Source organism: Cnephaeus nilssonii (genome assembly GCF_951640355.1).
Source record: "Cnephaeus nilssonii genome assembly, chromosome: 10".
NCBI classification, from domain to species: Eukaryota; Metazoa; Chordata; class Mammalia; order Chiroptera; family Vespertilionidae; genus Cnephaeus; species Cnephaeus nilssonii.
The window spans coordinates 25,490,911-25,504,979 of record NC_137081.1 but is presented as its reverse complement, the minus strand read 5'-3'; the positions used below and the strand labels follow the sequence as shown (position 1 = coordinate 25,504,979).

Genomic DNA, 14,069 nt, shown 5'->3' with positions numbered 1-14,069 from the left:
GCTCCGGAGGGAATTGGCTTGAGCCTGGGTCCCTCAATGCCAGGCTCAGCCCTGCCTCTGGTTGCTGTCTGTGCCTGCTTTGGCCTCACTGCCTCTGAGTCTCAGGCTCTGAGCTGTACAATGTTGAAAACATTAACAAAATAAAAAGGCAACCTATAAAATGGGAGAACGTATCTGCAAAACCATGTATTGAATTACAGGTTGTCTTGAAGGCCAGGTAAGATAACCTATGTGAAGTGTCCCGCCCTGAGAGCGATTTGGGGTGTGATTTGAGAATCTGGAGGTAAGAACATTTGGGGGAGAAGCCCAGGATAGCACCCATGGCCTATCTCAGCAAGGTCATGAGGGAAGGCAAGGGATGGCAATAGTTTTTAAATTAAATTCCCCTCATTCTCTAATCAAACTTTCCCTAACATGAACCACACAGGGAACTCTGTCCTGCTTTAATCTTTTACTCAATGATCAGAGATTTTACCAGCTTTAAGACTCACCTTTAGTCTTCCCATCTCTTTCCACTAGCAAGAAACCCTTAAATCGAAGACTGTAGGTGTTTTCCATAGATCAGTCAGCAAGGTGTGTGCGATAGGGCTGAGCCCTGCTTTGAAATCAGATAGAAAGAGAAGATCCAGGTACCAGGAGGCAACAGGTCCAAGATAGAGAGAAAACGGACCCTGGCCTGAGAATTAGAAGTTTGGAAAGCAGCTCTCCTGAATTCACAGTAACTCTGGACCATCTGTCTGGAGGCAAACTCGCTGCATCACCTGGGGTTTAATTGTTAAATAATCCTCTTTCAGAGCCCTCTGGCAGATGCAGGACTGGAAGCCCTCAGGCATGTAGCAACAGAAAGCCGGGATATGGAGGCACTGAGATTTTTGTGAACTTTGAGGTTGGAGGCTGTTGCTGTCTTGCGGGCTTTTCGTGTATATGATGCCCTAATGTAGGAAATTTTGCCTTCTGGCTCCTGCTCACCTCTTGAACCTCCTCTCTCTTAGCTCCAACCACAGAGGCCTTGTTTGGGGTCTATTGAAAAGGACAGCTAACTCTTTTTTTTCTGCCCGGCTGCATAGGAGGCGCGCAGGTGAATTGTCACCTGAGGCCGCCAGCGCGGCGCTGGGCGGGGCGAGGGGCGGGGGAGGAGGAAGAGGAGGGGAGGAGGGGTGACTGGGGGAGCGGCAGGGGAGCCGGCGGGGAGGAGGAGTCTGCAAACTTTCAGTTCGAGGGCATTGTGGGAAGCAGCCATGGTCTGAGGCAGATGCCTCACCTGTCAGCCGCGCGGGCTCCTGCACTTGGCTCTCGCCACTCGGCAGTCGTCCGGCTGGGGCGGAGGCGGCCGGGTCACCATGGTGAGTGCCCGAGATCGGGGCGGCGCTGACCCGCGAGGGAGCGCTCTGGCTCTCGGGAGGCACCTGCGGAGCCTGTCCGTGAGGGCGGCTGCCGGGTCCCGCCGGCGTCCCCCGGCCCGTCGGTGCCTGTGGCCCAGCCGCCGGGGCGCCCGGGACACCAGCCCGGGACTCTCGCGGCCACCTGGCGCCGCTGCTTCATTCATTCAACCAACGTTTGCTGAGCACGTAGGCTCTGCCAGGCGTGGTGCCAGGCGCTGGGGATATCGCGGAGGATCGGTGGAGACCTGGCTATCTGGGGCTCAAGTTCTAGGAGGGAGGTGTGGCTGGAGGGAGACTTGTAACACATGAGTAACATAGAGAGAGTAAGTGCTCTGTCTTCTCAAACACAGGGAGACGGAGGGGTGGAGAGGCAAGTCTGCAGGGAGGGCGTGCGGGAAGGGCCCCTTGGAGGAGGCGGTGACGTCCGAGGTCCTGGAGGAGCCCTGCGGTGGTGGGAGCAGGCGGAGGAAAGGCCATGGAGAAGAAGCCTGGCCACAGGAGGCCCGGCCTTAAAGCCAAGTTAAGGAGTTTGGTTTTTACTCCATCTGAGTGGGGGATCCTTGGGAGCATGTTAGCCGGAAAACTGACCTTATCTCTTCTATATATTTATTTTATTGATTGATTAAGGTATTCCATATGTGTCCTTATCTCCCCATGCCCCACTCCCCAACCCGGCTCATGCCCTCACCCCCCTGGTGTCTGTGTCCATTGGTTAGGCTTATATACATGCATACAAGTCCTTTGGTTGATCTCTCCCCGGTACCCCCACCCTCCCCTACTTTCCCTCTGAGGAGGTTTGACAGTCTGATCGGTGCTTCTCTGTCTCTGGATCTGTTTTTGTTCATCAGTTTATGTTGTTCATCATATTCATATTTCTAAAAGATCTTTTTGGCGGCTGGTGGAGGTTAGACGTGTGTGTGTGTGTGTGTGTGTGTGTGTGTGTGTGTGTATGTGTGTGTGTGTGTGTGTGTGTGTAGGAGTATCACAGTGAAAACAGGGAGACCAGTTGCAGTGCTGCAGGGGACAGGTCGGTGGATGCACTTGGGTGGAAGCGACAGCTTCAGGCACCTCTTGCTCTTGCCTTCTGTCCACGTAGCATTTTGAGAGCGCTGTGGCCTGAGCTGCACCAGACCCACTTCATCAGGTGACCTCACTCCCCAAACCCCGGGAAAAGTGACCTGCTAGCCCCTGGTGCTCTCTGTCAGGTGGCCCACTGCAGGCAGGTCAGGAGGACATGTGGGTTCAGACAGTTGGTGGACAAGGAGAGCAGCGGAGAGCAGAGCTCCTGGACAGGAAGGCCCAGGTGCCAGTTCCTAGGAGGGCTTTGGCTGCACAGACTAGAGCAGTGGTCGGCAAACTCATTTGTCAACAGAGCCAAATATCAACAGTACAACGATTGAAATTTCTTTATTTTATTTTATTTTATTTTATTTTAAAAAAAATATATTTTATTGATTTTTTACAGAGAGGAAGGGAGAGGGATAGAGAGTTAGAAACATCGATGAGAGAGAAACATCGATCAGCTGCCTCTTGCACACCCCCTACTGGGAATGTGCCCGCAACCAAGGTACATGCCCTTGACCGGAATCGAACCTGGGACCCTTGAGTCTGCAGGCCGACGCTCTATCCACTGAGCGAAACCGGTTTCGGCTTGAAATTTCTTTTGAGAGCCAAATTTTTTAAACATCTTCTAACGCCACTTCTTCAAAATAGACTCGCCCAGGCCATGGTATTTTGTGGAAGAGCCACACCCAAGGGGCCAAAGAGCCGCATGTGGCTCGCGAGCCGCGGTTTGCCGACCACGGGACTAGAGGCATGTAGAGGCACCGTTGCTTGTTTGCTGAGGGTTCCTGGTAAATATAGTGTGCTGCAAAAAGGAGGCTGTAAATAATGGAGCAGCTCTCTTGGCTTGCTCAGGTTTCCCAAGGAACAAGGTGACCGTGAGCAGCGCAGCCCGCCTGCATCATTCGCCTGATGGAGGGTGGAATGAGGCTGTGGAGTTCCTGAGTAGCTGAAGACAGCTTCCAGCCCAGGGGCTGCGGCAGGGTCCATGCTCTAGCACCTGCTGTGGAGATTTAATTTTCTTGCTGGTGAAATTTGTGGTCAGTTGATCAGAAATGTGCAAAGTTTCCCTGGTTTTCCACTAGATCTTGCCCAACAGGAAATATTAATGTCTTGGGCACTTGTGACAGGACAAGTGGCATGCACAACCCTTGCATGTATGATCTCGATCCTTGCAACAACCAGATGAAAGGAACTGCTATGCTCTTTGCCTTTTCCCTGTTCTAGCAGCGCGTCCTTGGATAAGCATTTGACCTCTCTATGCTAGTTTGCTCATGGAAATAATATTTGTTCTAAATTTGTAAGGCAGGGGTCCTGAGGAGTCCCTAAGACTTTTCAGAGGGCCACAAGGCCAAACTGTTTTCATGATAACACATGATATTATCTGCCCTGTTCATGTTCATTCCCATGTGACTGCACATGGAATTCTATTGAGGCGAATATAACAGTACTAGAGGCCCAGTGCATGACTGAATCATGCACGTGTAGGGTCCCCTACACGCTTTCCCTTTCGATCACGGGGAGCTGGGTGCCTGTCCACTGGTGCCGGAGGCTTCTGAAAAGCCTGGTGCCTGAGCGGAAAGGCATCCAGCTCCAACGCTTTTGCTTTCGATCCTGGTGCCTGAGTGGACAGGCACCCAGCTCCCATGCTTTCCTTTCGATCGCTGGTGCACCAGGCCTTTCAGAAGCCTCTGGCGTGGCGGAGGCTTCTGAAAGGCCTGCTGCCTGAGTGGACAGGCACCCAGCTCCCACGCTTTTGCTTTTGATCGTGGGGAGCTGGGTCCCTGTCCGCTGGTGCACCAGGCCTTTCAGAAGCCTCCGGCGCAGTGGAGGCTTCTGAAAGGCCTGGTGCCTGAGTGGACAGGCACCCAGCTCCCACGCTTTCCTTTCGATCGCTGGTGCACCAGGCCTTTCAGAAGCCTCCAGCGTGGCGGAGGCTTCTGAAAGGCCTGCTGCCTGAGCAGACAGGCACTCAGCTCCCCCGCTTTTGATGGTCCGCGCGCGGCGGGACGTCAGCTCGCTGCCCCAGAGGCCCCTTCTGTGCCGCAGCACAGCCATGGCGCAGACGCTGAGCTCGTGCCGCTGCTGGCGATGCAGCTCAGCGTCCTGCCGGCCCAATCAGCTACCCCGGCCACCCCGAGTCCCGCCCCCCCGCGCCTCCTGGCAAATCATGGGCATAGCGAAGGTACGGTCAATTTGCATATTTGTCTATTATTAGGTAGGATGACCTGGGATAGTGCAAAAATTGAATGCAGAAGCAGGAGAGTCCAACTGCCTTCTATTGAGCCAGAAATTATGGAGACTTGCTGAAATGTAACAGTGCCACCCTTCTCACTTTTTTTTTGCTTTGGAAAATATTGTTATTCTTCATAAAAAAGTTATCTCTGTTAGTGTGTAATAGCTTTATTATATTTTTTAAATGAGCCTGGCAGGGCTGCGGTGGCTCAGTGGTTGAGTATTGACCTATGAACCAGGAGGTCACAGTTTGATTCCTGGTCAAGGCATATGCCGGAATTGCAGGCTCGATCCATGATTGTGCAGGAGGCAGTTGATCAATGATTCTCTCTCATCTTTGATGTTTCTATCTCTCCCTCTCCCTCTCCCTTCCTCTCTGAAATCAACAAAAATATATTTAAAAAAATAAATGAATCAGTGAATTTCTAAACGTTTTCTCCATTTAAATGTATAATATATGGCTACAATCTACATAAACAACAATTTGGGCCCTAGCTGGTTTGGCTCAGTGGATAGAGCCTTGGCCTGCGGACCAAAGGGTCCTGGGGTTGATTCCAGTCAAGGGCACATACCTTGGTTGTAGGCTCCTCTCCGGCCCAGGCCCTGGTCAGAGAGATGTGTTTCTCTTACATTGATGTTCCTCTCTGTCTTTCCCTCTCTCTTCCACTCTCCCTAAAAATCAATGGAAAAATATCCTCGGTTTAGAATTAACAAAACAAAACAACAAAACAAATAAACAAACAAAAAAAACACAACAATTTGGGGGCTGTCTATTTTTAAGAGTGTAAAGGCATCAGAGACAGATTGTGTGGGTTAATGCAGATGAAAATGCATAGAGCAGCTTTGCCTACTATAAGTGCACAGTGACCATGATGTCTCATCTATTTTTTTCTGTCAAATGGTAGGAAATAATCACTGGTCCTCTCTATTGCCCTGCAACACTAGGTGTTTTTTGCGAGGGCCGTTTTGTAACTCCAGTCTTTATCCCGCTCCGTTCCTGACTCTTGCTAACTCTTACTCTAGGAAACTGGCCAGTGCTTAGAGCATCCCACCTGGAATGTGCACACAGGAAAAGGTTCTGGATTCCACTGTGCGGGTGACCCAGGTATCCAGCACAGAGATTTCACACCTCACGCATCCTGGAGCCGTGTTTGTACTTGAATCATACTGTTATGAATCAGCTTTGTACTTCTGCACCCTGCCTTTGTTTTAGAAATCTCTGCCTTGGAAAACAATGCTAGGGTTATTGTATTTCAGGGGCCGGGAGCCCAGTGCACGTAAACATCTTACTGGGAAGAATTTGCTACTGAATGGTTAAAATGTTGATGGAAGGATTTTATCTTTAAATATATTTTTATTGATTTCAGAGAGGAAGGGAGTGGGAGAGAGAGATAGAAACATCAATGATGAGAGAGAATCATTGATCAGCTGCCTTCTGCACGTCCCACACTGGGAACTGAGCCTGCAACTTGGGCATGTGCCCTGACCAGGAATCGAACCGTGACCTCTTGTGGTGATCACATCATAAGGTATATAAATGCTCCACCACTGAGCCACACCGGCGGGATGATGGAAGGATTTTTTAATTTGTTTGTTTATTTTTCTCCCCCGTATGAAGATAGCAGTGAAGATTTATAGGGTGAATTTTAAAAGGCTTTGGGGACACCGTAAATAAAAATGCAAGCAGACTTTGCTTTATGCAGGCCACGTGCTTCTGAAGAGTTGAAGTGACTTTTAAAACCATGTTGTGAACAAAACAGGGGAATTGCCCATTGAAAGAAACTCAAATGGAAAGCCCTTTTGAAATATGAGTAATCATCTGCTTGTGTTGCAGATTCAGTTCTCATAATGTATGTTACTTATGAAAACTGTGATAGACGGATGTTGAAACGTCAAAAATTACTTGCTGTGATTTTGTCTTCTTTAGAGAGACCTTCCCAAGCTGAACTGTGACGCCATTTCTTTCCCAGAATTCATGTTAGTTTGAAGCAGTTTGAGTGCACCCTTCTTCTAAATCAGATAATTCCCTTTTCCGTGTTCATTGCAGTCTCTTTACATTACATAGACATAGGAAAGGTGAAAAGGAATTGGGGTGGGTGAGGGAGGAGAACCCCAACTATGAGCCTGTAAATCCTGTCATGTGCCCCCTCCCCACCCAGTATATTAATTTGATTGTCTGTGGCATAAGTGAATTGTAATCAGGATGTAGTCATTTGGGCAGTTTAAATTCCAGTCTGAGGGTGAAGCAGTCTATTGCTGTAATGAGCACTTTCCTCCCCTTGAGGCCCGGTCTGGGCTGCTGGCCAGCAGTTGGTGTGGGGAACGGGGGCTTTGGAATAGGGAGGGAAATGACCCTTTGTGGTGTTCAGTTGTCCCAAGAGGGTTCACCCACTTCCCTTCCCACAGATCTCCCAACAGCACCAGGGAAACTTGTATTTGCCTCTCGCCAGGACTGTTACTTCTGGGTTCCTATTACTCGTTTTTATGACAAATACTGACAAGAGCTTATGATTTTTATGTGGCGTTTTACTAGCAGCGGCTGGAAGGGAACGGTCAGCAGACTGCGTGTTTGCCACACTGTATCGCCAATGCTTGTCCCGTTGGGTCCCATGAATTATTTCATTATGGACAGACAGAGGATAATAAAGTTGTCCTTTCCCTTCTCACACACAAAAAAAGTCCCTTTAAGAGTCATGCCTTGCTTGACATCTCTGTGAATCCTTCATTTAAAAGCATCATTATAGTTCATTATAGTTGGCATACAATATTATACTAGTTTGAGATGCACAACATAGAGACTTGACATTTATATACCTTATGATGTGATCACCACAGTAGGTCTAGTAACCAGGGGTCCCCATACAAAGTTACGATGTTATTGGCTATATTTCCTATGCTGTACATTGCATCCCCATGGCTTATTTATTTTATAACTGGAAGTTTGTACCTCTTATTCCCCTTCACCTTTTTCACCCACTCCCCACCCTCCTCTTCTCTGGCAAGCACCTAATTTTTCTCTGTGTCTATGAGTTTCAAACAAAACAGAACAGAAACAAACTCCTTCCCCTTTTTTGTTGTTACTACATCCAGAGATCTTCCCAGAGATCTGAGACCTCTCTGAGGTTACTCCTTCCCTGGGGCCTCTCCTTTGCCCTCACAGAGTCTCTCTTCCTGGTATATCTCAGTCTTCTCTGATGGAATTCTTTGTTTCCCCTCAAGTGTCCTAGTCCTGTATTTACCCAGGAGAAACTCCCTAATCACCATTCGAAGCCCCCAGATCCCAGATGTGATAGAATGTAAGCAGAAATCAGAGGCAAATGCCCCTCAAATGCTCTGTGTTGTACTAACCTGTCTTGCCAGCATCCTGACTGGGAAAATACTTGTTGCATGGCTGCCAATAGCAGAATACAGTAATTTATACGGCACGTTGTTTATTTAAGTTAGCGATGAAATGCCATTGACCCTTATGAGGAAGGTGGGCTTCAAAAAAATCTCCCATAAAGCCCCAAGCCTGAAAACTTTCCCACAGATAGATCTGGTTGTGAGATAGCTCTCTCTAAATCGTTTTTTAAAACTGCCTGGGGAGGAATAATACGATCACTCGCTAGTTTCTCAGTGCGATGGGGCATAGACCTAAAGTACATTCAGTGAAGAATAAGGGCATTCAGGATTCTATTTTGAATGCCCTTTTTGCAGCTTGTCCAGCAGGACTTTGGGGTGGTAAGAATTTATGGGTATGTGGTGAGGTCCACTGGACACTAAAATACTCCGGGAGCCTTCCTTTCATCTGGGTCTATGAGGAGGAGGAACTGAGGTCATAGTTTGCAAACTGAGGTGCTCATGCCCTTTTTATACTCATCCTTGCAGAGGGGGGGACCTCAGAGGATGAACACTACTCATCCAGATGATTTTTAGATGAAAAAATATTATTTTTTTGCATTAAAACGTGAATATATTTGGGTCCAAGCTGTAAAATTCACTTAAGCATTAAAGATAAAAGCCTAACAAATAGCATGCTTATGGCTAGTTGCTCAAGGCTAACCCTCTACATCTCCCAAGGCTACTTGCCTTTGCTGCTGTTACGACTATTTGGGTAGAAAAATTTAAGAGAGCGTTCTAAGGCAGAGTCAGAAAACTTTTTCTGTGGAGGGCTGGATTGTAAATGTTTTAGGTTTTGTGGGCTCTGTAGTTTCTGTCACCGTTAACTCTTCTACTGTAGAGTGAAAGAAACCAGGGACAAGGTGTGAATGAGTGTGGGTACATTTTAATCAAACTTTATTTACCAAAACAAGGGAGGGCCAGAATTGGCCTATAGGCTGTCGTTTGTTGCCCCATGTTCTAAGGCAACGTCCATGTATTCACTCGTAAGTATATTAGACAAATGCATCAGACACACTGGCAGTGTTCCAGGCACGATTGGCTGCGTGACTGGTGGGACCCAGTGCAAAATGAAAATGTAGGGGCCCTTGTTTGGAGTTTACTGAGCATTTTCAGATGATGACAGCAGTAATCTGGAAAAAAAAATCATTATAGTTCATTATAGCTGGCATGCAGTATTATACTAGTTTGAGGTACACAACAAGTGTGGTGCCCTTCGAACCCAGGCATCCGGTGTCCACAGAAACCAGCCCTGCGTCTGGGCCCCAGAGATGGTGCTGGGTAAGCCAGAAGTTTCCTACTCTCCTGGAACCCCCATTCTTGGTGGGAAGTTCTGTAAACTTTCTAAATAATTTTGCATCAAGCACACAGCAAAGGATTATACTAAACAGCTTGGCTAAGTCCTCATCTTTCGGGAAATTGCTGCCATTTCTGAGATGGGCGGTGTGGGGACCTAGTTGAGGCATGTGGATCGGGGAGCAATGCTGGCCTTGTGGGCTAACTCAGGTCCTGACACCTCCAACCCTTCTTGGCCTGAGGAGGGGGTGCCATTGCTCAGCTGGAGCCTTTGCAGGGTCATTTCCTGGACCAGTTCCGATTGAACACAGCGTTCAGGAGCATCTGCCGCATTTAGTTTCAGATGATTGCTTCTGCCACAGGCATGCCTTTCTCCATCTCCCCACACAGCCCCGGGCGCAGGACACCAGGCTTCCCAGCCCCTCTCATGTCTGCTCTGTTCATCCAGGTATGGCGTAACGTGTCAGCTTAGATCCTGCACATTCTTCCCCCATTTGTGTAAAATAAACATACAGATACCCCTATATATAAACTGAAAGCTTCCAGAAGGAATATGCAAGAGACCGCGATTGTCTCTGGAAAGGGCTCTAAGCATCCGGTGTGGCAAGATTTTTATTGTCTGTTCTATTATTAGATGCTTCAGTGTTTTCTATTTTAATGTAATACCTTTTTTAAAACTTATTTTTTATTGTTAACAGTATTAAAGATGTCCCCCAATACCCGCCCCCCGTTTTGACCCTCTCCACCCAGCCCCCCACCATGCCTCACCCCAGGCCTTCACCATCCTGTTTGAGTCCATGGGCTATGCATAGATGCATATAAATTCTTTGATGAATCTCTTCCCACCCACGCCACTTCCCTTCCCCTGAGATCTGTCAGTCTGTTCCATGAATCCATGTCTCTGGACTTATTTTGTTCCTCAGTTTATTTTACCTTTTAAATGATATAAAAATGACTTCATAAATATGTTGTTTTTATTGCTTCTCCAGCAAAACTCTGTTTTGTTTTTCTCTGTTTTATAACTTCTTAAGCTTGGATGTGTTTGGAATTGGGATGGTAGCAGAAGGAGTCCCCTTAAAATACACACACACACACACACACACACACACACACACACACACTTCTCTTTCTTTCTCACTAACTTGGGCTTGGGCTCTTGGCTAGAGTTCAGAACTTCTGATTGTATTTTACTTTCATATGAGAACTGAGAATAGCTGGGGGGAAAAATGTGAGCCAACTTCTCACTTCAGTGACTCTGAAACTTTTGGTCACAGGTAAAATAATATTTCTAGTTGCTTCACAGGACTGAACCATTCAAGTACAGATGTGTTTGTCAGGTCATCCGGGGTAGGCCTCTCTACATTTAGTGGACAGCTGAACATTCCAGCAAAATGGAGAAGTCACATACTAAAAAAGTCAGGAAGGACTCGTCAAATCTGGTATCAGATCCAGATTATCACTAAATTGTTCTGCCCCCAATTTCAGTGTCTGCTGCTTTTCCTCGTTTTTCTTGAAAAAAGAAAAAAATCCGGTTTCATCCTGCAGCTGAAGCTATAAGAGGACTGAAAAAAAAATAAGGTTTCTTCAACGAGAAGTGTGAGAATTTCATCAGGTGACAGAACATTCTGTCAGAAGAGGCCTCTCTGTCGTGTGACACACGGAGCATTTCACACAGGTTTTCACGAAGCCTTTGCTTGCTCGCATCTAGAAGAAGGTGTGGGACCAGGTGTGATGTGGCAGGGAGTGGGGAGGTGGCGAGGTGGACACCCTGGCCCTGCGTGTAAGCTGCGCGACTTGGACACGTGGCTCCTTCTCCTAGTCAGGTCCACTTCCTTGGGTTACCTGAGGATTGAATGAGAGAATCCAGTTCAAGCCTTTTGCACGGGGGCCCTGGAATTCATTCCATAATGTTAGCTAGGCTATATTTTATAGAAATAGGAAAAAGCTAATAAACCACTTAAAAATTGGTTCATAAGACTTACCGTATTTTTCCCCCCTGAGGAATTCATTTGAACAAATAAAATAAAAAAACAAAATGTCATAGTCTGCAAATATTGGGGAGGTGGGAGAAGGTAAGGGTTATCCTAAGATCCCATTTTTTCTGAATGTGATTCAAAAAACTCCATGTATGCATAGAACGTTTTTCTTTTATTTCTTAAACAAGCACGTGCCCTCGGTTTCTTTACTAAGAAGTCAATTCCTCAATTCTAAGTGTGCTGTGTATGAATTCTACCTTTCAGAGTCCATTTGGCCTCATGGTTTTAAAACCTTAAGAATTCAGATGATGTAGTCTACATCAGCAAGCTTTGTGAGGCTTGACTCTATACCAAGGCAGGTCAGATTGAACCTGAACTTAGAAAGAGTACATGGGTGTGCCACCTCCCACCTCTTAATATAGTTTGCTCATAGCTGTAGGTATCGTTATCAAGGCATGAAGGCCCTGGCATCTGATTTTCCATGAGTGCTGGATTGGCTGCAGTCTGAAGAAAATGAAAGTTCTTAATAAACATTTCAGTGGTCATTACCATGCAGGGTGCTGAGTTCAGCAAATTTAAGCATATTTAGCCTACTTAAGCACAGCCTCTTGAACAATTTTTCCTGATCACACACACAAAAAAATTCACGTTGAGATCAAATAAGCATCACTGTGAAATATGAATAGGGTCCCAAGTTATTAATGTTTTATTCAACTTCAAAGTCATATTAAAAATTGCCTGGAACTTTTGCCTCCTTTTCCGGTATCTTTAATTTCCTTGAAAGATTTGAAACAGAACCAAAGGCCAGTCTGCCTCTCAAAAGACTCCAGGAGAAAGATCTAATTAGAGGCATATTTTCTATTAGGCAAAATTAACCAACTAAGAAGTATCCTTGATGTAATCTAAGTTGATTATTCTGTCCAGAGGAAATGATAAATGGAGGAATAGTATGTGAATCACTTTTCAGGTTGTTGTTGTTTTTCCCCACTTGTGAATCCTTATGTTCTTAACTGTGGAGGTTATCAGAAAAGAAAACCCCACAAGCCTGAGGTCTGTTTGCTGATTACAAGACATGGTGCTGTTGGGAAGGAATTTCTCACATGCATAGCAAACCTAGCCAGGTGCGGGGGTGGGTAATTAAACTCTGAAGCATGTTGTTTGGATTATAGAATTGCTGCAGGGACTCTGTGGAGGAGGCCATGGGAGGGCTCTGGAGGAACAGGAGTGAGGCTGAGCTCAGAAGGGCAGGCCGCCCTGCCTTCAGCTTTTCAGAAAAGCGTGTGGGTGTGCATGTATGGATATGTGTCTGAGGGGGAAGGATTGATGCGTAGACTATAAAGAAAGGTGATTTTAAGGAAATGTAGGTCCCGGAGAAGAGAGCCTGCTGAGTCTACCACGAGGAGCAGGTCACCCTCTCCTCTTACCCTGCCTTCCTGTCAATCCCATTGAGGGATGATTTCTCCAGACTATTCGGGCAATGGCATTTCTCACAGGTGGACTCGAGGAACTAAAAAGAAAAACTTTTCAAAATTTTAGAGTTACAAAATAAATATTAGTACCATCCTTAAGCATTTGGGGAAATGAGTCAAAAGTAGTTGGAGCATTGTCCAAAGTCAGGAGGAGCCTCCCTCCCCTCCACCACAGGGTTTCAGAGATGACTTGTTTCCTTAGCAGCCACGGTGCAGTTTTGCCGAAGCTGCCGGTGTACGTGTGTGTGTGTGTGTGTGTGTGTGTGTGTGTGTGTGTGTGTGTGTATACGTGTGTGTGTGTGTGTACGTGTGTGTGCGTGTATGTTTATGTGTGTATTTTGTCTCTGAGTGGGTTAGTTCCCTTGTGCTTTTCTAAAAAACCATCTGCTACCCTGTATGTCTGTTTGCCCCCGAGCTTTCTTCCTCCAACACTAACGTCTGTTCTGAGAGGGGAAGCTTCTTTGAATAGCAGCATAAGGCAGACGTCACTAGGAAGACAGTGCTTGGAAGGACTGCTGGACTGAAAGGTGAGGGGATCCAGGTCCTTCACCCAGTGATGCTCATAGCTGTGACCTTCACAAGGTCACCCAACATCCTAGGACATGCTCTCAGCTGTCACACTAGGAGAGCTTGGGCCTAAGATATAATCTTAAAAATTCTTTCTGGCTCTCATACCCTGTTATCAGCAATAAGAAAATCATATACCTCTTCGATCCTAATATACATTAGTAGCAAAATGAGAAGCAGGGCTGGCCTGGGGCTAAATGGTTGATCTGTGTGTCCTCGTGTTACTGTTGATCAGGAGCTGGGCTCGTCCTAGATGTAGCTTGCAGGTGGGACTCTTGTGTCCGAAGCTGGCATGAAGGGACAACGGCCACACCAGCAGAGAACGCATGTAACTATGTATGGAGCCTGGCATTGCTCACCCACCTATTTGTGTGTCTAGGCACTGACTGGATTGAGTGAAGTTTTGGCTTCAATCAGGTTCAGTGCCGAAGCAGCACAGCATTATAATTTTGCTGTGGGTACACATTTACTAAATGCCTACTGTGCTCTGCGCCTGGAACTGGAGATTATTAAGAGACGCAGAGGAAATAGAAATGCTTATGCTTCTGATCCCACAGGGAGGAAAACATATAAATGGAGCAGCTGGTATTCTACCCTCCCCTGTGGGTTTCTTTCACGAATGTTGAAAACAAAAATGTGGTCAAGAAGGGTTAGGGTACATGGGGAGTGTGAATTTTGAGAGAGGTTCTCAAAATGTTACTGAC

At 46.9% G+C, this 14,069-nt stretch overlaps 1 protein-coding gene across 1 annotated transcript in view; it reads left to right on the top strand.

The window, feature by feature from the left end:
• The first annotated feature begins 1,209 nt into the window (after positions 1-1,209).
• AP1S3 (adaptor related protein complex 1 subunit sigma 3) overlaps positions 1,210-14,069 on the top strand; it is a 55,287-nt gene continuing 42,427 nt past the window's right edge. The window contains exon 1 of the mRNA XM_079783017.1: positions 1,210-1,343. Coding sequence (XP_079639143.1) covers positions 1,341-1,343 — 3 coding nt within the window. The 5' untranslated portion in view covers positions 1,210-1,340. The remainder of the gene's footprint in view (positions 1,344-14,069) is intronic.